Source organism: Poromitra crassiceps (genome assembly GCF_964638095.1).
Source record: "Poromitra crassiceps genome assembly, chromosome: 3".
NCBI lineage: Eukaryota > Metazoa > Chordata > Actinopteri > Beryciformes > Melamphaidae > Poromitra > Poromitra crassiceps.
Genome location: NC_139625.1, coordinates 25,608,565 through 25,632,998, shown reverse-complemented (window position 1 = coordinate 25,632,998; position 24,434 = coordinate 25,608,565). Strand labels below are relative to the sequence as shown.

At 43.5% G+C, this 24,434-nt stretch overlaps 4 protein-coding genes across 4 annotated transcripts in view; 1 reads left to right on the top strand and 3 right to left on the bottom strand.

Annotated features, from left to right (window-relative positions):
• Positions 1 to 4,331: 4,331 nt before the first annotated feature.
• The window catches only part of LOC310772932 (interferon alpha-inducible protein 27-like protein 2A), a 158,391-nt gene continuing 138,288 nt past the window's right edge, over positions 4,332 to 24,434 (bottom strand). Inside the window, exon 5 of the transcript XR_014552526.1 lies at positions 4,332 to 4,343. The gene's annotated coding sequence lies outside the window, so the exon portion shown is untranslated. The remainder of the gene's footprint in view (positions 4,344 to 24,434) is intronic.
• zbtb8os (zinc finger and BTB domain containing 8 opposite strand) lies at positions 4,350 to 9,450 on the bottom strand. The gene is made up of 7 exons (XM_083634210.1): positions 9,277 to 9,450; positions 8,120 to 8,144; positions 7,902 to 8,023; positions 7,682 to 7,764; positions 7,229 to 7,281; positions 5,539 to 5,575; positions 4,350 to 4,955 (listed from the first exon to the last, which is right to left on the bottom strand). The coding sequence occupies exons 1-7, from the start codon at positions 9,356 to 9,358 to the stop codon at positions 4,869 to 4,871; spliced, it is 489 nt and encodes a 162-aa protein (XP_083490336.1). The 5' UTR covers positions 9,359 to 9,450; the 3' UTR covers positions 4,350 to 4,868.
• Positions 10,505 to 20,366, top strand: LOC310772746 (histone-binding protein RBBP4). The gene is made up of 11 exons (XM_083632654.1): positions 10,505 to 10,634; positions 11,138 to 11,285; positions 11,416 to 11,561; positions 12,198 to 12,371; positions 12,464 to 12,579; positions 17,481 to 17,641; positions 18,438 to 18,564; positions 18,685 to 18,762; positions 19,333 to 19,467; positions 19,585 to 19,695; positions 19,834 to 20,366. The coding sequence occupies exons 1-11, from the start codon at positions 10,619 to 10,621 to the stop codon at positions 19,894 to 19,896; spliced, it is 1,275 nt and encodes a 424-aa protein (XP_083488780.1). The 5' UTR covers positions 10,505 to 10,618; the 3' UTR covers positions 19,897 to 20,366.
• On the bottom strand, positions 21,404 to 22,982 carry LOC310773036 (syncoilin-like; the record flags this gene model as incomplete). Its single annotated transcript, XM_083632958.1, has 3 exons — positions 21,404 to 21,532; positions 21,651 to 22,061; positions 22,632 to 22,982. The coding sequence occupies 3 exons, from the start codon at positions 22,980 to 22,982 to the stop codon at positions 21,404 to 21,406; spliced, it is 891 nt and encodes a 296-aa protein (XP_083489084.1).

Below are 24,434 nucleotides of genomic sequence, written 5' to 3'. Positions count from 1 at the left end.
TGGCAATTGGCAAATGGCTTCTCTGGTAGGAGGAAGAGACGCGTTGCAGGAGTAGGCAGTGACGTCACAGAGAGAGAGAGCGCGAGAGGGAGAAGAGAAGATGGAGTAAGATGGAGGTAGTCGGTGGGTGTAGCCGAAACCAGCTACATACAGCCCAGTACAGTACAGGCAGTGTTACCAGATGGGAAATGTTGAATTGGAGGGAAATTATCATGCTAGCAGCAAATGTCTTCCACCACTTTTGAATTATTTTTCCTCCGTATTTTTTATTTTTATTTATTTATTATTTGTATTGATTCATTCCAAAGCATGATACCCCTGTTTGTTTGTTTGTTTGTTCTGTTTTTTTATTTATTTTATTTCTATCGAAGTCTTCCACCACTTATAGCCTCAGCTAGGAAGGATTTATGACATCACTGATGACATCACAATTGCTGAGTGACATCACTGATGACATCACAATTGCTCAAGGGACATCACTGATGACATCACAATTCACTGATTTATGACATCACTGATTATGTCACAGACAGCCTGCAAAACGTGACTAACACTGCCCGCCTACTTAGGCAATTTATATGATGATGATCATGATTTAAATCTAAATTTAAAAATCACAACACAACATTCAACTTTCCATTTTAAATGTTTTACTTTTAAAGTACATTTTACACCAGTAAGTAGGCTACTTCCATTGAGGTAAATGAACAGCAAAATAATAATACTTCTAGGCTACTTGAGTAGGAATTAAATTCCAGCAATCTACCATGGAACTTGTCTAGGGGACATGAATGACTGCAAAGATGTTTGTGAGAAGACATGTATAAACAGACAGACAGAGGATCCATAAATATTAGTATATTACAACTAAGCAGTGTTGGGCATGTTACTTTCAAAATGTAATAGCCTATACTACATATTATTACTTACTTACTACTAAGTTACTTTACAATAGCCTATTACTGTCTGGGTAGTAGAGTAACTCGTTACTTATTACACTACCTTTGCATTACTTTCACCAAAATAACTGCAGTAGCAGAATGACATTGCCGCCCCGGAACCATGCTGAAAAATAATTCCAAATACGATAATTATCGTACACCTGGAGGCCAAGGAGGAGGCCGTGCGTGCAGTGTAGGAAAAATGCCCCCAAGAAATCTCAGAATGCCCCTAAAAACCATGATCCAGGGGCAGAAATTGCCCCCAATATTTAGATAATTTTATTTTCATTCAATTCATTTAATTTCCATCTCTAACACACACTCTGCACCTGCAAGCTGGTTGCCAGAAGACGACGATGAAGAACACACTCACAAACAGTGCTGTTGTTCACACTACGCTTTAGCAACTTTATGCACTAATTACTATTTTTTTAACGTGCCCCCAATTTTTTTAAATGCCCCCAGTTTTTAGACAGTGGGGGCAAAAGTTGCCCGCAAAGTATTTTTAAAATGTCCTACACTGCACACGCGTTACTGGCAGCAGCAAAACATTCCCTTGGCTTGCACAGTTGCACTATCAGCTGGACATGAGTTCAGAGGCAAATCTAGATTGCAAAAGATTAATAAACCTTGAGGCTAGAGCAAACCTCGGCATGATACGGCCAGGGGGGGCAGAACCGGCCCTCATGATCTACCCCTTTGGATGGTTCTGCCTGGGTGGCCAGGAGGTCTCAGACAAACCACACCATTTTACTGATGAAGAAAACAAAAACAAATGAGACCTAAATTGGCTGTTTGGAGTGATTTTCAATATAATAAATGTTGAAGAATAAGTGCACGGTATGTTTTCTATCAGGGGTTTTCAAAGTGGGATGCGGGCCTCCCCAGGGGGGCTCCAAGCAGTTTTAGGGGAGGCTCAGTTAATAGAAGTGAAAAAACAATTACATTATTATCAAAACTAGAACACAAAGAATATCCTAAATGTGTATGATTTGGTTCAGATATAGGCTACAGTAGTTTGGGGGAATTTAACTGTTTTTCCCACTTCCCCAGAGTTAGAAACAAATAGCTAAATGCCACCAGACAAACCTTTTTTATGTATTTGGTGTAGTCTGAAGTATGCCAAACAGCAATATCAGCCTATCTTGGCTCAATTGTTGGGTGTCTGGATCAAATAACATAATCGTGATCCCAGGCATCCAGGAATTGAGCGAGGATGGGTGCCTTTTTCCAAGCTTTGTCTGGGGGGAGGCCCACAGTCTCAGACTTTGAACACCCCTCTTTTCTATCATTTAATCTATAGTGATAGTGATAAAATTTGAGGTTACGGCCTGACAATATTTTTTTGGCCCCGGGAACAATCTGGTTTTCTCATGTGTCCCCTGGAGTCTGAATGATTGGCAGCAGTGCAACAATCATACAATCATAAAAATCTTAGCGAAACAGAAACATAGTATGTGACATCTTACATTAATTTTTGATGTGAGATGTGTTTTGTTTGTCTTCGTTTGTTTTAACTTGTGCATTGTGCATTCCTTTTTGTGTGAGTACATTGTACTCAATTGTAGCCTACTCAGTACAATTGAGAGCAACGTAAACCAGAGCCAAATTATGTGTAGCGTACATATAAGCCCTTTTTAGATTGGCTTTTCCCCCCATTGATTATAAGTGGTACCTTTGATGTAAAGAAGTTATGGTACATAGACATTCTGCAGAGCAGTTACTGGTGTCATACTGCCTCCTAGTGACTGAATTGATCACAGCAGCAATTGGTTTAGTTTGCTACTTGCAAGTTGCACTGACCTAGTATGACCTGCTAAGCTGCTATTAGTAACATATTTGAAAAGTGCATTTATGCTGTCTGACATGTCTTGTTCATTTGTTTCTTTCTTTGTCTCCACTTTTCTGTTTCATTGCATGGCCATTCACATCTTCTCACCTGTTCGAGAAGAGGTTAACTCTTCTGGGTTACCGTAACGCGGGTGTTACTCTGCTCCCCCACCAGTCAGAGCAGAGTGCTCAGATGCTCGTTAAACCTGCAGCATGTAGGCCTAACTGTACATAAACTACCTGCTTGCAAACACATTTTAAGAAAATGTACTTTGTATTATTACTATTAAAACATACCCATTCATTGCTGTGTGTATCCAGGTCATGGTGGACACTTTGTTTACCTGTAGCCGAGTTGTCGAAACCATGAGATGACCCATTTCCATTTTCCTTTTCTTTTGATTTGCTATGATTTTGTATTAGTTGTCTTCAGCTCTTCAGCAAAAAAGCAAGGAAGCAATGTTTCTTTCTGAATCCAAACCTGACAATGAACCTTGAAACATTCAATCCAGACAGGTCCCATCCTGGGTGGAGCAACAAGAGGAGAGCCTCTGCTGTGTAACCTGAAGAACTAGAGTAGCCAGCTGCTGCATACAGTGAATAGTGTCTGTGATTCCTACTGTTTGCTCTTGAATGATCTCTCTGGGAAGCTAATCTCTCTACTACCTTAGCAGAATGTGAGCCTTCCATCTCTCCCTATAGGCCTAGAATAGCAGTGAGTAGTTGTCTGTCAGGATAACTTAGATAATATGAACTCCCTCTATTCTCTAGTACAAACAAGTGTTTTGTAAAATGTGTTAATCTTATGTTTTTCACTATCCGTGAAAGTGAAGTATTGCACCAAGGCCAATGCATTGTGCACTTAGGCTTTAAAAACATACAGAAAAACAAAAAATATATTACGGTATACAAAATACACTCTTTATTTGGCAAAAGAAGGGTCACAAAATCACTGACCCTCTGATCAAAAAAACTCCCAATTCAACATTTAAGTAATTAGCAACAACTGCCTTAATTAACCCAATCATAAAGAACACATGAACCAGATGCTGAACATTTCTGAAATTATATTTAGTTCTGAATTATGGATATATTTGAATAGTGAAATGGATGAAACAGGCAAACTTGCTCAATAAATACTTGATGTGAAATCAGTAGTCAGTGCCTCTTAACCCATTGATACCTGATGCAGCATTTGTGTGTGTATCCCTTTAAGACCACGAACCGCGTCCTTAAAGGGATACACACACAAATGAGGGATATACATGCAAATGCTGCAACAGGTATCAATGGGTTAAACACACAGTTATGACTGTCTGCACTGTGACAAACCAAGACAGTGTACAATATAGTACAATTCCAAAATGGGAAAGCTGTAATTCATCGTGTATATCTGTTTGCGTTGGTATTGAAATTGTAAAAGAAAATCCCCCATTATTCAGCTATATTGACATATAGGAATAATTTTCCTTTTAAGATTATAGTCTCAAATTACAATCCTTTGTAATGACCTACTAAAGTACTACACCATGTAGTCTAGTCTCACTGTAATTCTAGCTGCGCTGCTTTTAAAAACATCAGCAGAAATCAGTGAATATGAATACTTTATGTCTGGGAGGCAAGACGATCATTGTGTTTTGAATAACTTGTGCCAACAGCAGTGTTTTTCCCCCCAGATAATTGTCTGGTTAGAAATTGGAAAGAAGGGCAAAGAACAGTCCAAGCAGATGCTTATCTCTCCCGCAATGGTATTTTTTGTAAAGCATCAAATCAAAATTTCAAATAAAATTACTTTGCATATTAAGAGGATTTATGATAGTTTTATGTCTTTTTTCTGTTTAAACTAATAACCTTTAGCCAAGTTGCCCTCTAGCAGAGCCATTCCACCTCAAAATGATTTATTATTTCTGAAATAATGTCTCATACATATTTATACCAACTTCGTCTCACCCATCTGAACATTTTGAATCTTCCTGCCTCCTAGAAGTTCATCGTCAGTGCCTTCGATCGACGTCCACCCAAAGGTTCAAGACGGCTTTTGCAGTCTAGTTTCATTGGGTTGCCACAGTGAGATCTGCCACTGATGGTAGTGTATCCTCAAATATCAATAATAGTAAATATATCTGCTTTTTCTTTATCATGGATCTGCATTGCGGAGTACGTGATGGCTTTCACCTCGGTGCCCTGGAAAGACAACACAGTAGGGTACAGTATATAACACTTCCAGTCTAAACTGTCATTATTCATTTCCATTTGATGTGTCATTCTGCTAGAAACTTTAGCCACACTGCCCTCTAGCAGAGCCATTCCACTGATCTGGCATTCTAGAAACTGTGAAAAGGGAGATACTTAAAAGCAGCATTCGCTACTTTTCGTCCATACTTAGACATCAACATATTTTCAAGAGCGATAAAAACAACAAATTCTTCCAATTCCTATGTCACATTAACAGGCTTTCATCATGGTGTTAATAACAAGGCTCTGGAACTCCCTTCCCCCTGACATCAGAAAATCAGAGTCCCGTACAGTTTTTCAATCCCGCCTCGAGACCCATCTCTTCTCCTCTGCCTTCTTTTGAGTCCCCCCCCCCCCCACACACCTATCCCTGTGTGTCTGTGTCATGTTTGTCCATTGTCTGTTGCACTATCGTCGCCACCTTAGTGTTTAGTGTATAGTGTAAAGCGTCTTTGAGTCCTTGAAAAGCGCTATATAAGTCCCATGTATTATTATTATTTGGTGTAATAAGACATTTCCTTCACTGGCTTACCTGTGGATGCTTGCCCAGCCTGAATTCTTCACCCCACCTTTAATAAACAAGAGAGAAATAAAGAGAGCAGCCACAGGAAGATAGGCAGGGTAACACAAAGTGCTTTGTCTCTCTCAGGTATAGGAGTATCCAAAAAAGCAATCCACGTACAACTCAACAGTCTAGAATCGGGGCTTGGGTAGTATAGAGGTAAAACTCGCCTACCACTTTGGAGACCCGGGTTCAATTCCCAGCAGCGGTACTTCCGGCTTGGTCAGACGTTCCTACAGACACAATTGCCCGAGTCTATGCGTGGGAAGCCGGTGGGGTATGAGTCCTGGTCGTGCTGCACTAGCGCCTCCTCTTGACGGTCTGGGCGTCTGTTCAGGGGGGAGGGGAGATGGGGGGGACTAACATGATCTTCCCACGTGCTACCGGTGATACATCTCGCTGTCAGGTGAAAAGAAGCGGCTGGCAACTGCACATGTATCGGAGGAAGTATGTGCTAGCTAGTCTACAGCTCTCCTCAGATTGGCAGAGGGGGTAGAGCAATGACCGGGATAGCAGGGGGGAATTGGCCAAGTACAATTGGGGAGACAAATCTGGAAAAAAAAACATGATTAAAGAAAAGTCTAATCTATGTGAATGAATAGAGATCTAAAGTTCTTGATTTTAAATAAACATTACAGTCTAACCGTGGACAGTATTTTAAAATGAATCAAGGGCAGCTGATCTCTCAGGGAAAACCTTATTAGTCAAGCTTATCTCATCATTTAGATCATCGGTAAGCAACCTAGAGCACGGGTGCCACCTCTGGTACACAAAGGGTTAACCAGTGGCACAGCAGCAGCACACAGCAGCAGCACAAAATAGCAGTAAGTGTGCAATTGAGATTTCTTTTGGTAGAAATATTGAAATGCCCTACCATGACCTATTTCAATTCACAGCCATTTGCAGTTGCACTGTCTGTTAGGATATTTACGATAGTGACCCACACTACTAACTCTGCCTCTGATTGGTCAGCCTCCTTGTGGTCCATGTATTCCAAAGCAGCAGAGAGCAGATGAAAATGTTGGCGCAAAAGACAATGTCGATCCTCCAGCAAAAAAAACCTCAGGTACACTGATTGACAAGCACATTTGAAAATGGCACTTCATATCAAAAAGGTTGCCGACCCCTAATTTAGATCAAGCAGACAGCAGTGTAAGCTTTCAGCTAAAACCCTTTTGCTCTGTATTGTTTTGGATTTATGTGGCCAACAGTCACAATTAAACCCTCTACTGGCTTCACCGCTGATGAATAGAAAAAATTGAGGAGAGGAGGAGGCAGGTTGGTGTCCAGGTCACAGTGTACCGTCATCACGGTCTCCAATAGATAGTGGTGACGTTTACAATAATTTAATATTCTTCGATTAGACCCGAACCCCTCCTCAAAAGAAATATGCAACCACCAGAGAAGAAAATATATCAACCTTAAAGCATGGCTGTCATACACATTTGGTCCTGCAAAAATGTTATGGCCCAACAAAGGACTTAGTATTTTTTGTATTTGCCATATTTTACTTTTCTCAAGCAACTCTATTTAATCTCAGCCTGGGGTGTAATTTTGAGATAACATACTGTAGGTTTCCAACATATGGCCATCCTGCCAAAACATTTTGACAATAACATAACAACATGATGGTTAACTGTAGAACTTAGAATGAACATACCCAATGGAACGGATCTTGAAGTGCATCCTGTCAATGTGCAACACTTTGACCTCCTGGAGGACGGAAGTAATATTTAGCCGTCATGAAAATAGCATAAAAAGATTATTATGGTCTTACAATAGTCTGTATATCATACAAGAATTAAAAAGATTTTTAAGGAAACAATGCACTGTGGTATAAGGGGGAAGTTATGATTTAACAAATAACAATAGTATGTTACAAAAGTTTATACCAAAGACAACAAGACGAAACCATTTTAGAACATTGCAGGGAGAAGTTGCAGTGTTGTAAACTGGCCTGTCTCATCTTGACTCCAGCTGGGTGAATGCATCGCCAGCTTGTGGGTGAATGCATCGCCAGCTTGTCAAGTCGCAGGGGCTGGTTGCAAGTAGTTGCAAGTTTTAACTCATCTTGTTGTGAATCTTTGGTCTAAACTGGGCTTTACACACCTACCCTGGGCACAAAGTAAAGATCTGCGCTAAACTTGAACAACCAATCATCTAGGAAGTGAAAAAGAAGAGATTCCATGTCATCACCTATTCGGGAGACACAGGGAGGAGAAAAACATGGACAGAGTTTAATTAGTTGGTCTAAACTGATAGCAATGAGTGTTGTATGTTAAACAGGAAGAGCTATGTAGGTCCTCTCCCCTGTACTGCAGACTGTATCTCACCCTCTGACTTCACCTCCACAGTGTCAATGGGCTCCACCGTCTCTGTGTCCGTCATGTAGCCAAACATGCCCATGGCACACTGCTCGAACGCCTCCTCCAGAGTGTTTCCCCACGAGTGGATCCTTATAGAGAGCAGACATGTGACCATGATGATCCAGTAACTAAACAGCAGACAAACATGAGATCTGACAGTAAGTTTATGTGATGCATGTACTCACTGTACATCTGCTGTGTGGTCCAGATCTGAAAAGGTCAAACACAAGGCATGGGATTAGACAGGGCAACTAACTGGCTTGTCTGCTGTTATAGCCTCAGAACCTTTTTAAATTGAGTCTGCAGTGGGAATCCGGGGGGAGGAGGATCACATTGGCAAAGTAGCAACCAATTCAGGTTGTCTGGAGAGCTAATGGCGGATAATGAGGAAATGGATTCAGAAGATGAAGCAGGAGTTTTTGAAAAGAACGAAAGGAAAAGAAAGCAATCTGAGTTGAGTTTATCTAGTGACTCAAGTCGATCAGTGAGGAAGAGGGAGGGATGTGGGAGGTGTGGGAAAGAAGGTTGTGACATAGACCAGTGTACACTAGGGGAAGTTGAGGCGAAATGCCTACACTGCTAAGGAAGTCATTATGCGGGGTCTACACAGTGCCCAAAGAGAATCATGGAAGTAAAAGTGAACAAGATTAGAGCAGAGAAAGGATTATCATATGCGGAGGCTGTTAAGAGGGAGAGGAATGATGAACGCATGGTTGAGCAGAAGGAGCCGGTGTTGGATGCGGCTAAGAAGTTCCTGAATATTGTTGATGTATCTGGAGATAATTTGTTTAAACACTAAATGAAGCATTTGCACCGACTCAGACAGCGTCTGAGATAATCTTATAGTCTGGACAGTGTCGTGTATGGATTGGAAGTATGTTGGGTAGACATCATATAGTTAGAAGTTATAGTTATAGTTCGTTTTGTAAAGCTTATAAATAAAAACAGTAACTAGGTGGCACCGTGGCGGTAATGCACCATTTAAGGATGCCAACCGCCATAAAACCCGAAAGAAGAAGAATAATACAAAATTCAGTAGGTGGCGGTAATGCACAAAATGCTGTTTGCCATTGCCAACCGCCATTAAACAACAGAAGAAGAAGAAAAAGAAGACGAACAACTAACGCTAACGTTAGATAGAAATTATACTGATTTCAAAGTCTTAGTCGATATGTCCATTGAGTTATATAAGTCGATGGATATGTCGGTCAACTTTGGTAAATCAGATGAATGAATGCAGAGTTCGCCACGTTGAGTTGCCATGGCTGTTTTAACAACAACACTTCACAGTGAAGTAATAGGAAAGGAAAATGCTAAGCTAGCACAACAAAGTTACACTCACACTCGTATTTCTTGTTGATTGGTGGGTATTTTGCCTTGACTGCTTTCTGCTCCTCTGTCAGGTCCAGTTCACGGTCACCCATTGCAGATGTAACGCTTTTTTAGTTGTATACAAGACGATCAAACCTGATGTTTTACTGACAGCAGTCTTGCAACATCAACCATTACAACATGTTCTTCTTCTTCTTCTTCTACTACTAGTGTTTTATGGCGGTTGGCAAACAACGTATAGTGCATTACCGCCACCTTCTGAAATGGAGTGTGGATCAGAATAGACCCTTCTCACGGGGGCCATTTTGTGTCGAAAAGGCAGAATAAACACAGGTGCGAGCATAACACTAATGAGGCTTTCCACATTCCAATCATGGAAATTGGAAACCCTCAGTGTGTTGCTTGCACCTGTGTTATCCCTGCCTTTTCGACACAAAATGGCCACCGCGAGAAGGGTCTATAGACTTCTAAAACACTACACTATCCTGACTATATTCTTCTGGGGCATTCCTTTATAACGGCGTGAACCCATGCATGGATGTATTATTAAAATAACTGGATAGGGGACGAGCCACGCATGCATTCGGACGGAGGCTAGACTGAGGCTGCTCACTGGCGCATGAGTAGTGTATTATGGGGGTATAGCATGGATGTATTAAAAGAACTCTGGATAGGGGACGTGCCACGCCCACCCATGCATTCGGACGGAGCTTGCTCATTGGCGCATGAAGCCATCATGGGGGCTTTTTCTTCCTGGTTTTACTTCCTGACAATGCAGCCCAAGGCGAAGTGCGCATGTGTGCCATGACGTGTTCCATGACGTCTCCCACCCCTCCCACCCATGGATTGTATTACAAGAAGAAAATACCCCCGTATAGGGCTCTTAGTGGCTTCTGAAGAAAAAAATGCCCCATAAAAAATTAGTTGATAATTAAAAGAGTCGTTTTATACTTTGAGTGACACCCGGAAAAAATTCCCCTGGGTTTAACAGCTGCCGGAGTCCCCATGCAAGTGGATGGGAATTTTCCTTTCTGGGCTGCATGGCGTCATGTGACTTGCAATACAGAGCTTCGCCAGCATGTTCAAATGGCTTCAAAGCTATTTCTTCTTCTTCTCTTTTTTGTTTTACGGCGGTTGGCATCCAGCTTATTGGTGCATTGCCGCCACCTTCTGCTCCGGAGTGTGGATCAGACAACAGGAAGTAGTTACTGTGTTGCGGGGGTTGACAACTTCCTTTCGGTTGTTCCACGGAGTTGGCGCCATAGCAATCCTCCGCGCGCCGCTCCGCTGCGCGAGTGTTGTCTGTCAAATTATTCTTCCTCTACTCCAGTATTTAGCTGTTCACCATCGCCATGGCTGACAAGGAAGGTAACGGCGTTTCACTTTATAGATGGCTTTAAGGGTGCGCGTGTTTTGTCAAGAATACGACTCTTGTTAGACCGGTGGGTCTTGGCGATCTGGCCAACATGACATTTCTTGATACAAACCATAGATATTATATTACCCCCATCGTCTTTGTACAAACTAACCAACCGGCTAGCTGTTAGCAGAGTGGCTTGGCTTATAGCCTATAATGCCTCCATGGTTAGCTAATGTACTAGCTAATGCACATGTTACGGTTGTGCAGTCTTGCTTGGTACAGCAGCTGCATATGGGATACGACACGCCAAAGCAGCTTATCTGCTAGCTTGCATAGTCACCCAAATAAAGCCTGTGTGCTATCTATTCTTCACAACAAGGACCCAGGCTTGGCTGGAGAGTGCCCCAGTATTCCCTGTTCAGTTTAGATATTTGCTGCATGACCTACCTTTGTATATCATAATCCTAACCTAATACTCTTTTGTGTTGTTCTTGGCAAATGTTGACTGCAGCTGCATTTGATGATGCTGTGGAGGAGAGGGTGATCAATGAAGAGTACAAGATCTGGAAGAAGAACACCCCCTTCCTGTATGACCTGGTGATGACCCATGCCCTGGAGTGGCCCAGCCTCACCGCCCAGTGGCTGCCCGATGTCTCCAGGCGAGCCACTAACGTTATCTGCTGCACCTGTGACACATGACACACACATAGACTAACAAACAACCAACATATGACACATGCTACTGGTCTGCATGTGAAGGACATGTTTTCTGTACCTTACTCTTTGCAGGCCAGAGGGAAAAGACTACAGTGTACACAGGCTGGTACTTGGAACACACACCTCTGACGAGCAGAATCACATCGTGATCGCTAGTGTCCAGCTTCCAAATGACGATGCCCAGTTTGATGCGTCACACTATGACAGTGAGAAAGGAGGTGAGAAGAGATCTGTGCAGAGGAAGCCTTGTTGATTGGTTAAAACTTAAGCATACATTGATTATAAAGCATAATATGACAACTAGAGTCCACAATGCCAGGGGACAAGGCACATTCACCAAAAATCAAAAACAGAAATGCAGTCAGGAAGAGTGTAGATTACACATTGACATCACCGCCATCACCTCCAATACAACACAATTTTCACCATCACAACTAATTAACAAATGAACATTGCCACAACATCATTATTACCATTAACATTGTTACATGATGTGCACTGAGTCCACATATCAGCTGGTGCAAAAAGCTTTGTCTGTGGTGTGTTTTGCTGAGATCATCCCACACAGGTCTGGCAATTTTGGAAAAGTATGAAAAATAAATTGATAGTTTTCAAGTTTGACAATTGTTCATAAAGGTCTGTATACCTATGGGGAAATATTCATATTTAGAGTGATATGGGCAGACACAGAGAGCCAAACATCCATGTATGCCAGTTCATGGCATTTTGATAGAAAGGATGTGTTGGAGCCTTGGCTGGTAATATGAGCTGCACACTTCACAGTGTGCTATTCACTTTGACATCTGGCCATTTCCCCTGTAACAGTGATTTTATTTTTCTGTAACTTGTTTCAGAGTTTGGAGGCTTTGGATCTGTGAGCGGTAAGATAGAGATCGAGATCAAGATCAACCACGAGGGAGAAGTGAACCGAGCCCGCTACATGCCCCAGAACCCTTGCATCATCGCCACCAAGACCCCCACCAGCGATGTGCTGGTCTTTGATTACACAAAGCACCCCTCCAAGCCAGGTGGGATTACAGTTAAAGCGCAAATTAAATCAACTTTTTAGCCTATAACAAGTGGCATTTTTGCATCAATTTTATAATTACTTTAATTTTAGACCCCTCTGGAGAATGCCACCCAGACCTGCGCCTGAGAGGCCACCAGAAGGAAGGCTATGGCCTCTCCTGGAACCCAAACCTTAGTGGCTGCCTACTCAGTGCTTCTGATGACCATGTAAGTGTCCTATCAGAGAATACCCGCTCTAATACCACTTTCACACCAATGACCACAGGCTCCTTAAAAACTCTTAAATTAAAATAAGGGAAATTAAGGTCTTAAATTGTCTTAAATTTACCGTAAATTTTCTATAGGTATTAAATTTACAGATGGTGTGGGTTTTTTTCCATTATTTTATTTTCAGTTTTTATAGAATAATACACAAACAAGAAAAACAAACTCAGACACAGGAAAGAAAAGAAAAACAAACAAACAAAAATACATACAACATTACAACATGGTGCTACCAGCCGCATAAGGTGCTTGTGCTTGTAAAAGATATTGCGCGTGGGATCCCACGCAAGGGGTCCATGAAAGACCAGACGGGCGAGCCATCCCACACCTTATTCATTTATTAATTTTATTCTTTTACTGATTTTATTTATCAAGCGTTAGTTGCACTACTGATTTGAGACACATTTGCACTTTGTAGCGGTGATTAGTGATTAGCCGATAGGCTTGTGCTGAGGGGTTTATGGTGAACACTTAACCTACCTACTCTGTAAACTGCTACTATGTGTTTGTGGCCCTCCTTGCATGTGTTGATGTGTAACCGTGTGACAATAAAGACGGGCTTGTCCGTCTGAAATCGTGTTTTTTGTTTTTTTTAATCGGGAACCACTGGGCTAGTGGGAGAGAGGGAGCGGTGCCAGCGGACTGAGTGGACACTCCGCTACAGAGTTTATCCGCTCATTACAAATAGCCCTTCACTCTTTGCACTGCAGTGTTTCTCGAATATGGGACAAAGGGTGTCCCGTATCAGTTCAATACGGAACACGTCTTTCCAATTACGGTACGATTCCGTATTTGAAGGGACTGTTGGCAACCCTAGCTGTTACATGTATGTCCAACCGTGCTGCTGAAGCTGATTTGCACTGTTTGTTTTTTTGTCCCCGTGTGACAGGCAGAATGTCCACTCTGTTCCCGTCTCTGTTCCCTCGGATCATGTTATTGATGTCCAACATGTTGAAGTTGAAGTTGAAGTTGAACCTCTAACCTCAGTCACTTGTCATTCTTAACCTCATCAAAGTAGGCCAAGAATGGGTCCCAGATAGTTGAGAACCTTCTAAATGAGTTGGTTCTCAGGGACCTGAGTCTCTCCATCTGTATAATAGTGATCATGTCCATCAGCCACATGTGAGGTTCAAATATACATACTACTGCATGCGCTGGGACGCGTCATCAGTGATGTGTTAACTGGGGTCGTGGGGTGTTTCGGGTCTGTCAACATCATACACCCTCGCCCAGTAGACCCAGCCGAGGCCGATTACGCCCAATCCGCTGCAATAGAGTTTAGTGCTACACCGCAGTATTGAGAGACCTTCGGTGCATGGAGGTCTAAGGCCCTGTGGGGTGATTCCAGGCCGGGCACCTCCTTCGTCTCACCAGAACCTCCCGCGGAAAAAGGCAATCCTACCATGCCGTACCATGGGCAGCCAGGGAGGATGCCTCAAGGAGGCCTGTGCGCTGCACGTCATTCACCTGTGCCGAGCACCTTGCTCTAGCCTGAAGGACCACAGGCCGCGCCGATGTTTACGCAGATTTTCAGGAGGCTGATCCGTAGCGTTTGTGGATTTCTCCCTCACGAGAGAGCCAGGCTGGGGTGCTAAAACCCATCCCGTACCGGATGCCGTCTCTCCGACCGTCAACTGTCTCTCCAGCTTGTCACCAAACTATACTTGGTTGTCACCTAGTCTATTCCCAAGTGTCACTGGCCAGGGGGAGCCAGGGGTTTAGGTTCAAATATACATACTACTGCATGCGCTGGGACGCGTCATCAGTGATGTTAACTGGGGTCGTGGGGTGTTTCGGGTCTGTCAACATCATACACCCTCGCCCAGTAGACCCAGCCGAGGCCGATTACGACCCCGACCCGCGTCCCAGAAGCAGCCGCTCACGGATCAGCCTTCCTACTCTGTCTGCAACGTTGCCCATGGAAGGGTTGATCACGCCCAATCCGCTGCAATAGAGTTTAGTGCTACACCGCAGTATTGAGAGACCTTCGGTGCATGGAGGTCTAAGGCCCTGTGGGGTGATTCCAGGCCGGGCACCTCCTTCGTCTCACCAGAACCTCCCACGGAAAAAGGCAATCCTACCATGCCGTACCATGGGCAGGGAGGATGCCTCAAGGAGGCCTGTGCGCTGCACGTCATTCACCTGCGCCGAGCACCTCGCTCTAGCCTGAAGGACCACAGGCCGCGCCGATGTTTACGCAGATTTTCAGGAGGCTGATCCGTAGCGTTTGTGGATTTCTCCCTCACGAGAGAGCCAGGCTCAGGTGCTAAAACCCATCCCGTACCGGATGCCGTCTCTCCGACCGTCAACTGTCTCTCCAGCTTGTCACCAAACTATACTTGGTTGTCACCTAGTCTATTCCCAAGTGTCACTGGCCAGGGGGAGCCAGGGTTTTAGGTTCAAATATACATACTACTGCATGCACTGGGACGCGTCATCAGTGATGTTAACTGGGGTCGTGGGGTGTTTCGGGTCTGTCAACATCATACACCCTCGCCCAGTAGACCCAGCCGAGGCCGATTACGACCCCGACCCGCGTCCCAGAAGCAGCCGCTCACGGATCAGCCTTCCTACTCTGTCTGCAACGTTGCCCATGGAAGGGTTGATCACGCCCAATCCGCTGCAATAGAGTTTAGTGCCACACCGCAGTATTGAGAGACCTTCGGTGCATGGAGGTCTAAGGCCCTGTGGGGTGATTCCAGGCCGGGCAGCTCCTTCGTCTCACCAGAACCTCCCACGGAAAAAGGCAATCCTACCATGCCGTACCATGGGCAGGGAGGATGCCTCAAGGAGGCCTGTGTGCTGCACGTCATTCACCTGCGCCGAGCACCTCGCTCTAGCTTGAAGGCCCACAGGCCGCGCCGATGTTTACTCAGATTTTCAGGAGGCTGATCCGTAGCGTTTGTGGATTTCTCCCTCACGAGAGAGCCAGGCTGGGGTGCTAAAACTTTTTGGGGTGCTGAAAAGAAGGTGAAGAGGAAGACTTCCATTCCTTCAGAATAAGTTTTTTGGTGACAGTTGGGCCAAGTGTCAGAGGTTTTTTTTTCCAATATTTTATTTTTTATTAAAAAAAAATCCAAGTGTCAGAGGTTGCTGCAAAGCTGTAGGGAAGTTCAGAGAGGACTCCGAGCATCCGAAGATAGTGAGTTCCACCTCCAGTTGCAGGGTTATTTTGTGTAGACCTTAGAGTACCAATCAAATATTTTGGCCCAGAACCCTGTTAGTAAAGGGCAGAACCAGAAGGCATGAGATAGTGTGCCCTCCGACAGCTGTCACACAGTGGTGAGACAGAAGGGTAGATCTTGTGCAAGTTATGCTTAAGTTGGAGTAGTGAAGACGGTGAGCAACTTTAAATTGGATCAGCTGGTGTCTGCTATTAATTGAGCAGAGTTGTACCACAGACAGACTCCTTTCCCATATAATGTCAGATAAATCAATACCAAGCTCCCCCTGCCACGCTTCTCTAATCTTCTCAGTAGAGGCTGTGTTGCAGTTGTCAAACAGACACACAAATCTAGAGATGAGATGCTTTGAGTGAGGAGGGCCCAGCAATACACCGAAAAACGCGTGCTCATTTGGGAGCACTTCAAAGGAGTGAATCTTGGAATGAACATAATTTCTGATTTGCAGGAATCTGAGCCAGTTCGTGCCGGGCAACCCAAACTTTCTGTTCAGTAGATCAAGTGATGCAAAATGACCATCTGTATAGGTCTTTGATGGAAACTAGCCCCTTCTCACCCCAAGCATGGTAGCAGGCTAGCCGTCAGTGAAACTAGACGTCCTCAGAGATACACTCTAACTCCGGTAATGTCAGACTCTTATACTGTAAGATGTTACTGGAATTAGGGCTGGACGATAACACAATAGCAATATATATCGACAATAGACACATCATCAATACAATACTTTTTTTTTGATAGAACGTTCGATACTTTAACTGATGGCTGCATGAAAAAGTCTGGAATAAATCACAAAATTGCTCTCCTTTCTGCCAACTAATTAGCCATGCCACTTGTGCTAACGTTACATAACCATAACCATCACACACGCTTTCTGACAGCTGTTTCCATTCCTATCGCAGCTGAATATGGCCAGGTGGACTGATCAGCTCTGAGTCTGTTATGATTTCAGTAACGTTACAATGCTGCAAATTTTATTTACAATTATCAGCTATCAGGTATAGTGCACTCCGTACACTGCACACAAAAAAAACTTTTACACAGAGAAACAGAAATTCCTTGGTTTATTAGTATGTTGCACATTGATATAGTTTTCATATGTTTACACAAGGTATTGGATATGTTATTGTTTCCAATGTTTATGCAAACAAAATGTGCATAAACAACTGTTGATTTTATTTGTGGTTTTCAATATAAAACTTGGTTAAAAGTGTATCAGTACTTTTTGAAAAATTTCAGCACATTTTAACAACAATAATAATAATACTGATAACCGTGATATGCCATTCAGCCTAAAAAATACCCAGATATGATTTTTTTCTATCAAATAAATTATTATGTTGGTTGAGGTCTTAAAAAGTCTTAAAGACCATTACATTTGACTTTGGAAATGGTGCAAGAACCAGGTAAGAGCAAAAACATTCATTTTTTCAGCATTGGTTTGTCTGTAATTGGATGCTACAACCAGCATTTAGGACACGTCCTAAATGCAGCATCTCACCGTACGGTGAACGTTTCTGTCTGTGAAAAGTGCATGCGTGTGTCTCCAGAGTTCAGACTCCTGTCAGCTAGCAATCTGTAGCTAATGCTGGCAGCTAGCACTAGCCTTGCTGTGTGCCCCCATTTGTAATCAATTACCCACCGATTTTCTCCTTTGGTTTACAGACTATCTGTCTGTGGGACATCAGCACGGTTCCCAAGGAGGGTAAGATTGTGGACGCCAAGACCATCTTCACCGGCCACACGGCTGTCGTGGAGGACGTCTCCTGGCACCTGCTGCATGAATCGCTCTTTGGATCCGTGGCCGACGACCAGAAACTCATGATGTAAGCAGAATAACGCTAACCTCAGAGATGACTCATGAGAAAACAGAGAGAAACAGTAGAGACACGCACATCCAAAACCTGAATAGGGCAGGTGCAGTGCTCGAGGTAGAGACTGATGAAAGAAAAAGGAAAACTCGCACACTGCAAAGGCTCCAAGTTGAGTGTATTTGTTTTACACCGGTAACCAGTGTAAAATAAATACACTCAACTTGGAGCCTTTGCAGTCTGCGAGTTTTCCTTTTTCTTTCATGAGAAAACAGAGTCATCGTTCTTTTCTGACACTAGGCATCTCGCACGCTACGCGCACTTGATGCCTAGGCTCGGCCTCGCCTGCCCTATTGGCGCATGCGGGTGTGTGTGTGTGTTGCTCACTAAATGTTATTGCATCCGTGATATCACAATGCCTCCTTGTGTATGTGTGTGTGTGTGTGCCCCATTATGATATCACTGATGACATCATCTGTGTGTGTGTCCTATGACATCACTGATCAGTCTTGTCACAATGCCTCCTTGTGTGTGTGTGTGCGTGGGTGTGTGTGCCCTTATGACATCACTTTTGACATCATCACTGATGACATCACATCATTAGCTAATTAGCGTAATTAAAAAATCCGGCTCTGTCCGGTCACCCGCACGGGTGCCCTTTACACACCCTGAAGGTTTCAGCCCGATCGCATGTAAAACGGCATATCTGTGGCCAAACACAGAACTTGAAACAAACAAACATCGCCCACATACTCAATTGTATATATAGATTATTTTCACACAATGGTGCCTTTGTCTGTTGGGGGAACAGCTGGGACACGCGGTCCAACAACACCTCCAAACCGAGCCATGCAGTGGACGCCCACACCGCCGAAGTCAACTGCTTGTCCTTCAATCCCTACAGCGAGTTCATCCTGGCCACTGGCTCTGCAGACAAGGTGAGTCTGGTCCCTGTAGCACATTGGTGTCTAATGGGGCAGGATATATTCTTGGTTTTCTCTACATTTGTATGGTGACTTCAATCAATGGAGGCTATCTTCTTTGTATTTTGTTTTTAGACCGTGGCTCTTTGGGACCTGAGGAACCTGAAGCTGAAACTGCACTCCTTTGAGTCTCACAAAGACGAGATCTTCCAGGTAAGAACTGGTCCAACGATAGGATAAGTGCTGGTTCGGATTCAACAAATTCAATGGTTACATTTGACAGATTGTAGTAGTTATTCTTCCATTGATCTGGACATGTGTTAAAGGATCAGTGTGTAATTTTTAGTGGCATCTACCAGTGAGGTGGCAGATGGCAACCTCACTGGAATGCCATCTGCAACCTCAGATGAATGCCCCTGTGTAGGAGAACCTAAGGCGGTCGTGAAAAACGTGTTTGGTTTGTCCGTTCTGGGTTACTGTAGCAACATGACAGGCTCCATGGAAGAGGACCCATTCCCTATATATATACTGTATAAAGGGCTCAGTCTAAGGTAAGAAAAACAACAATTCTTATTTTCTAGTGATTATACATTAATTAAAGCATACTAATCAAAATTATACTCCATTTCTGCAAGTCCGTTCGCACTAGATGCCACTAAATTCTACACACACTGATCCTTTAAGGTTGTTTATAGTGATTATGATTGTGATTATGCATTTTAAGATTTGTTTATCTTTCTTTGAAAAGGGCTTTAGAAATATTACTTTGGTCCATCTCAACAGGTCCAGTGGTCTCCCCATAACGAAACCATCCTGGCCTCCAGTGGCACAGACAGGCGGCTCAACGTCTGGGACCTCAGTAAAATTGGAGAGGAACAGTCCCCAGAAGATGCTGAAGATGGCCCTCCTGAGTTGCTGGTGAGTTGTCACAAATGGCAGATGAACACTTGACGAGTGTGTGACTGCATGTGGTGTGTGTTTTAAGGTGAATCCAAGATGCTGTTGTGATCCCTCTTGCTCTCTCTCCGTCTCTAGTTCATCCACGGAGGACACACAGCTAAGATCTCAGACTTCTCCTGGAACCCCAATGAGCCGTGGGTCATTTGCTCTGTGTCAGAAGACAACATCATGCAAGTCTGGCAGATGGTGAGAATCTAGTTGTAGTCGTTTAGAGTAAAGATGAAATACATCATAGTAAGCTTTTCTGATGTTAAAATGCACTCAATGTGACATTCTACCCAAATTATATTGTAACACCCCCCCCCCCATATTATTTCTTTGCAGGCTGAAAATATTTACAATGACGAGGACCCAGAAGGCACTGCAGATTCAGAGGTCCAGGCGTGAGTGGGCCACCCTGCAAGTCTCTTTGACCTTGTTAAAAATGGACACATAAGCAGTAATGTCTTTTAAAAAGACATTGTGGGCAGCACAGCAGTGTTTTGTAGAAAAATCTAAGAAAAAGACATGCAGCGTTCTCAACATGGTGTGTTTCATGTATTTATAAAAGGACTGTATTGGTCAGATTTGAGGTCTTTATGTTTTGGAAACAGTCATTGCTCAATGTTTGTTTGACAGAAATGAGCATCAGAGACCTTCCGACCATCATCATTTTTTTTTCATCTTTATGATTTGGTTGGTAATATTAAAAATGTACATAGGTTTTTGTGTTATTTGGCTGATCTCCATAGTATGGCTTTTCCAAACTGTGTAGTCCCTGTATATGTTTTGTTTCTGCATTCTTTCTCTTTTAATGTGCTGCATCTTCCTCATGTACTTTGTAAATGTATTCATAATAAAATTATATTTACAGTAGATATATTTGCTTAGTTTTGTTTCTTTTAACACCAAGTCAGATTTTACACTTGTACATAAGACCAAGTTCCTATACAAAACGATTTAATAAGAAAATGTTGAATAAGCTTTTTTGAAATGGTACCATGTAGAAATTATGCTGTGTATTGTGAAGGTATTAGTAAATAGACATTATGTATATGATAAATACACATTTAATGACATTGGTCTGGCAATGTAGATATCCCAAGTCAAGTTTATTTGTATAGCACATTTCATACACAGAGGCAATTCAAAGTGCTTCACATAAAATGGTTGACAGGAAAATAAAAGAATAAAAAAAGCATCACAACAAAACTTAAAAAAAAATAGTATAAAAAGTGCATTAAGCAACAGGCACAGCAGTTGCAAAAAGAGCAAAAAACTTATAGAGGACTCATTGGGTTTGCATAATAGAATAAATGTATCTATATTGAGTCCCCCGACATGACTATATAAGAAACATGACTACACACACATAAAACTCTGTCTGGGTACGGTGTCCTCTTTTCCTCTATACTGCAGTTTGGACGCCAAGCATACCCCCGCTTGTACCAGTCAAGGATGTCCACTGACAAGTATATAAAATTATGGATCCGCTTCTGAAGTGGCCTCACTGGATTCATCACAGCCTCTATTTGAAAAAATAAGGCATTTTGTGGTTAAATTTTTCTATACTGATATCAGTGATATGTACAATATTAAAGTAGAACTTCACCGGAAAACAATGCTAATTTGTTTTTGCGCATGCCCGAAAACTAGAGTTTGACAGTAATTCATTTATTTTGACAGCTATTGAGAGTTCATTTGAGTTAAAGTTGATGCCAGTGATGTCATTTGTGCATGAATGACATCACTGGCATCAACTTTAACTCAAAACAACTCTCACAAAATGTCATAAATGAATGACTGCAAAAATGTTAAGCTTTCAGATGTGTGGGATCATGTGCCAAATAAATCGGCATTGTTTTTCAAGGTACTCCTTTAAGTCAAAACAGTGAGAGCACCATAGAGCCTAACCCTACCTGAGAAAGTCCAGCTCTCTTAAAAGGCCATCCTTAAGTTCCTCCAAATCTCTCTTTGATTTTCTTTGAAACTGAAACTCTATGTTCAGTTCTCTCAGGCTCTCCTCCATTGTCTCCATAGTTTCCTGAGGTAGAGTGAGGAAGCATCTTTGGATGTTTGCTCAATATTATTATCATCACTCATACATCCTTGAAGCCTGATGCATCCTACTTGGACCTGTAAACCAACTCTAGTCACTGTACCTTGTGCTGTGTGATGCTCTCTTCCCTCTCCTGCTCCATCAGGGCCATTCTCTCCTCCAGACAGGCTCTCTGCAGCACCAGTCTCTGGATGTCCTGTCTCAGTGGCCCCAGGCGGGCCCTCAGGTCCTGACACAGCTCCCTGCTCTTTCTCAAGGCCTCCTCCCCGGCCTGCCTCCTCCTCAGCAGGGCCATGAGCCGAGGCTCGTACCAGCCCTCCAGTGCCCTTATGCTGCCACTGAGCCGGCGCTGCAGACTGACAGAGGCCCGGCGGCAGTGGCTGACGTCGCTCATGGCCCTGGGCCGGCACGGCTTACTGGCCCGCTCCCTCAGGGTGTTGAGCTGCTTCTGCTGGACCTCCTGCAACTGGGACAACTCCTGGGCCAGACTCTGGATATGGGCCTTGAGCTCCTCCTATGGGCAGAGGTGAGAATGACAAAAACATGTATTGCACAAATGAACAAAGCTAAGAACAAGGTGAGTGTTTTTTGTCTCTTTTATTTGTCTCTGACTGTACCATCGGTCTGTGTCAGTCGTTTTACTGCCATGAAAAACAGGTTACTGCCTTAAGCCTCCTACATGTTCATAAAGGGAAAAGGCCATGATTGTTGATCATGACATCATGATGTTGAGGATGACAGTGATGATGATGATGATCATAACTTACGCTGCATGCCTGAAATTCCGCTTTGACAGCCTGTATTGATCTTTGTTGTGATTGTTAATCATGTTTTATGGCATGTCGGGGTTAGGATGAATGCTTGCTGCAAAACCAATCGGCCACTTGGAACAAATAGTTGAAACTTGAACTTGAACGCCAACCACAACACTAACAGGAAATATCCATCAACCTAAATCGGAAATATCAAAGAATTATACCACTCAAATGGCGAAACGAAAAACCCTTTGGAATGATCTGCCTTTCCACAGTAAATAAATCAAGGTGAGAAGTTAACATACTGCATTGTAAAAAGTGGATCCTACCTGTGTGACATCAGATTGAGCCACCTCATACTCCTGTGCAGCTAGTACCACCTGGCTCGCAATACAGTCTCTAGCAGTGGCGAACAGCTTCCTCTTCACCTGCTGCCCATCCTCGTGCACAGCGATGTAATCCAGCTGCACCAGGGTGAGCAGCCTCCTCGCCTCCCCCAGCTTCCCTCTCAGGTGCTGCACCACTCGCAACATGGGCTGCTGCAGCTGGAGAAGCTCTCGTATCAGCTCGTCCCTCTGCGACTCCAGATGGGACACTCGCTGGATTTGCTGGTCGAAACGCTGCCCCAAGCTGTCCATGTCTGCCTGGTCCACTTGTGTACACATCTCAAAGGATTGCATCGTTCCAGGAACAGGGCTTTGACCCAGGCACCCAGTGTCACATGTGCTTTCACAGCCAGTTATCCCCGTCTCAGAGTCAATATGGCTGTTGTCAGGATCAATTGTAGCCTGAACATATCTAAATTCAGCATATGAGACCTCTACACATGCCATGCCAGTCCCATCCTGGGAATCCTCCGCAGATCTATGAGTGTCCATCACCAGCCAAGAGGCGAACTACGAGTAATAAGAGGGAGAAACTGAGAGAATTATAGTTGATCAGTATTGATGACCATAGTGTAACGTAAATGTAATCACTTGAGCACATATGACCACACAAAGACCACACACCTTGAAAAGCTTCAGTTCATAGTGAAAGAGACTTATATACTGTATGTCTGTCAGTATCACCTCATAACAACTTATATCTCTACTCACTTTGTTTGTAGACGTCAATCCAGATGGATGGCACGACCCAGCAGGCAGAAAACAGCTATGGAAGCAGTTTGCTTTTAGCTCAGGACTGCTCTGCTGTGCCCCTGTCTCCAGGAAAACACAGATACACTTTGTGTTTATTAATAACATGGGAGGCAGGAGGGAAACACTATCTCTCATACCCCCCACATGGGATCAAGCACTGGGGCAGACTGGCCTACATGTTCTGAATGACGCAGTGGCTGACACGTCTGGACCGGCCTGTGTGCCAGTGCCGGAGAGTGCTCCTCGGATATATTTAGACAGCTTTATGGCCTGTGTTTTACGCAAGACTCACATCTAACAAGGTATGCAGCTTGCACGGCTGCAAGCTGTCAGATCAAGCAGGCCTTATTTGACTTGTAATGTTACTCATCTTGATACATTTTCTATTATATCAGACCAATTTTGCCTTGGATTACAAGAAAAGGTGGCTCTGTAGCAGGACTATAACTCTCCCATTAATAGTTTTGTGCAATTTTGGCCTCAACTATCCATAAAGTTTGTTTGTGTGGTACATGTAGGCCTATTTGTATGAGAATTGTTTTGGATAGCCTACTGCAGGGATACTCAACTTGCTTTGCCCGGGGGCCACTTTCGTGAAATGATAGAAGGCCAGGGGCCAGTTAATAAACAATCAATATACATTTTTCTGTAGCGGATTGTAGGTTTTTGGGGTGTCAGCCGGAGTTCAGACTGACAATGTTGTGCACACCGGATAGTTAGTTAGGTTAAGTACATACATAAGTGCCTGGGTAGCGAGACGGCGGTATTTGACAATTTAGCAGCTAAATCAGATTATTGAAAGATATTCCATATTCCAGACTGAAATGCTATAAATGGGCAGGAGTATTGGCCAGAATGACATGAACATTTGGACACTCAGCGGGTATCTTGCATGTTGCGTTCAGGTGCACTGTAATTTTTTTTTTTTTTTTTCAATTCCATCGCGGGCAGCCCAGGGGGCGCCCGCGGGCCGCCAGTTGAGTATCACTGGCC

Excerpts from the sequence above, each read along its gene's own strand:
- zbtb8os (XM_083634210.1), bottom strand. The coding sequence starts at position 9,358 with ATGGGTGACCGTGAACTGGACCTGACAGAGGAGCAGAAAGCAGTCAAG. Across the intron at positions 7,282-7,681 it reads ATCTTTACTTTGTGCCCAGG|GAGGTCAAAGTGTTGCACAT; the intron begins GTAGGTGTGTAA and ends TCCGTCCTCCAG. Across the intron at positions 4,956-5,538 it reads GGCTGGGCAAGCATCCACAG|GGCACCGAGGTGAAAGCCAT; the intron begins GTAAGCCAGTGA and ends TTGTCTTTCCAG.
- LOC310772746 (XM_083632654.1), top strand. Across the intron at positions 18,763-19,332 it reads ACAAAGACGAGATCTTCCAG|GTCCAGTGGTCTCCCCATAA; the intron begins GTAAGAACTGGT and ends CCATCTCAACAG. Across the intron at positions 19,696-19,833 it reads TCATGCAAGTCTGGCAGATG|GCTGAAAATATTTACAATGA; the intron begins GTGAGAATCTAG and ends ATTTCTTTGCAG.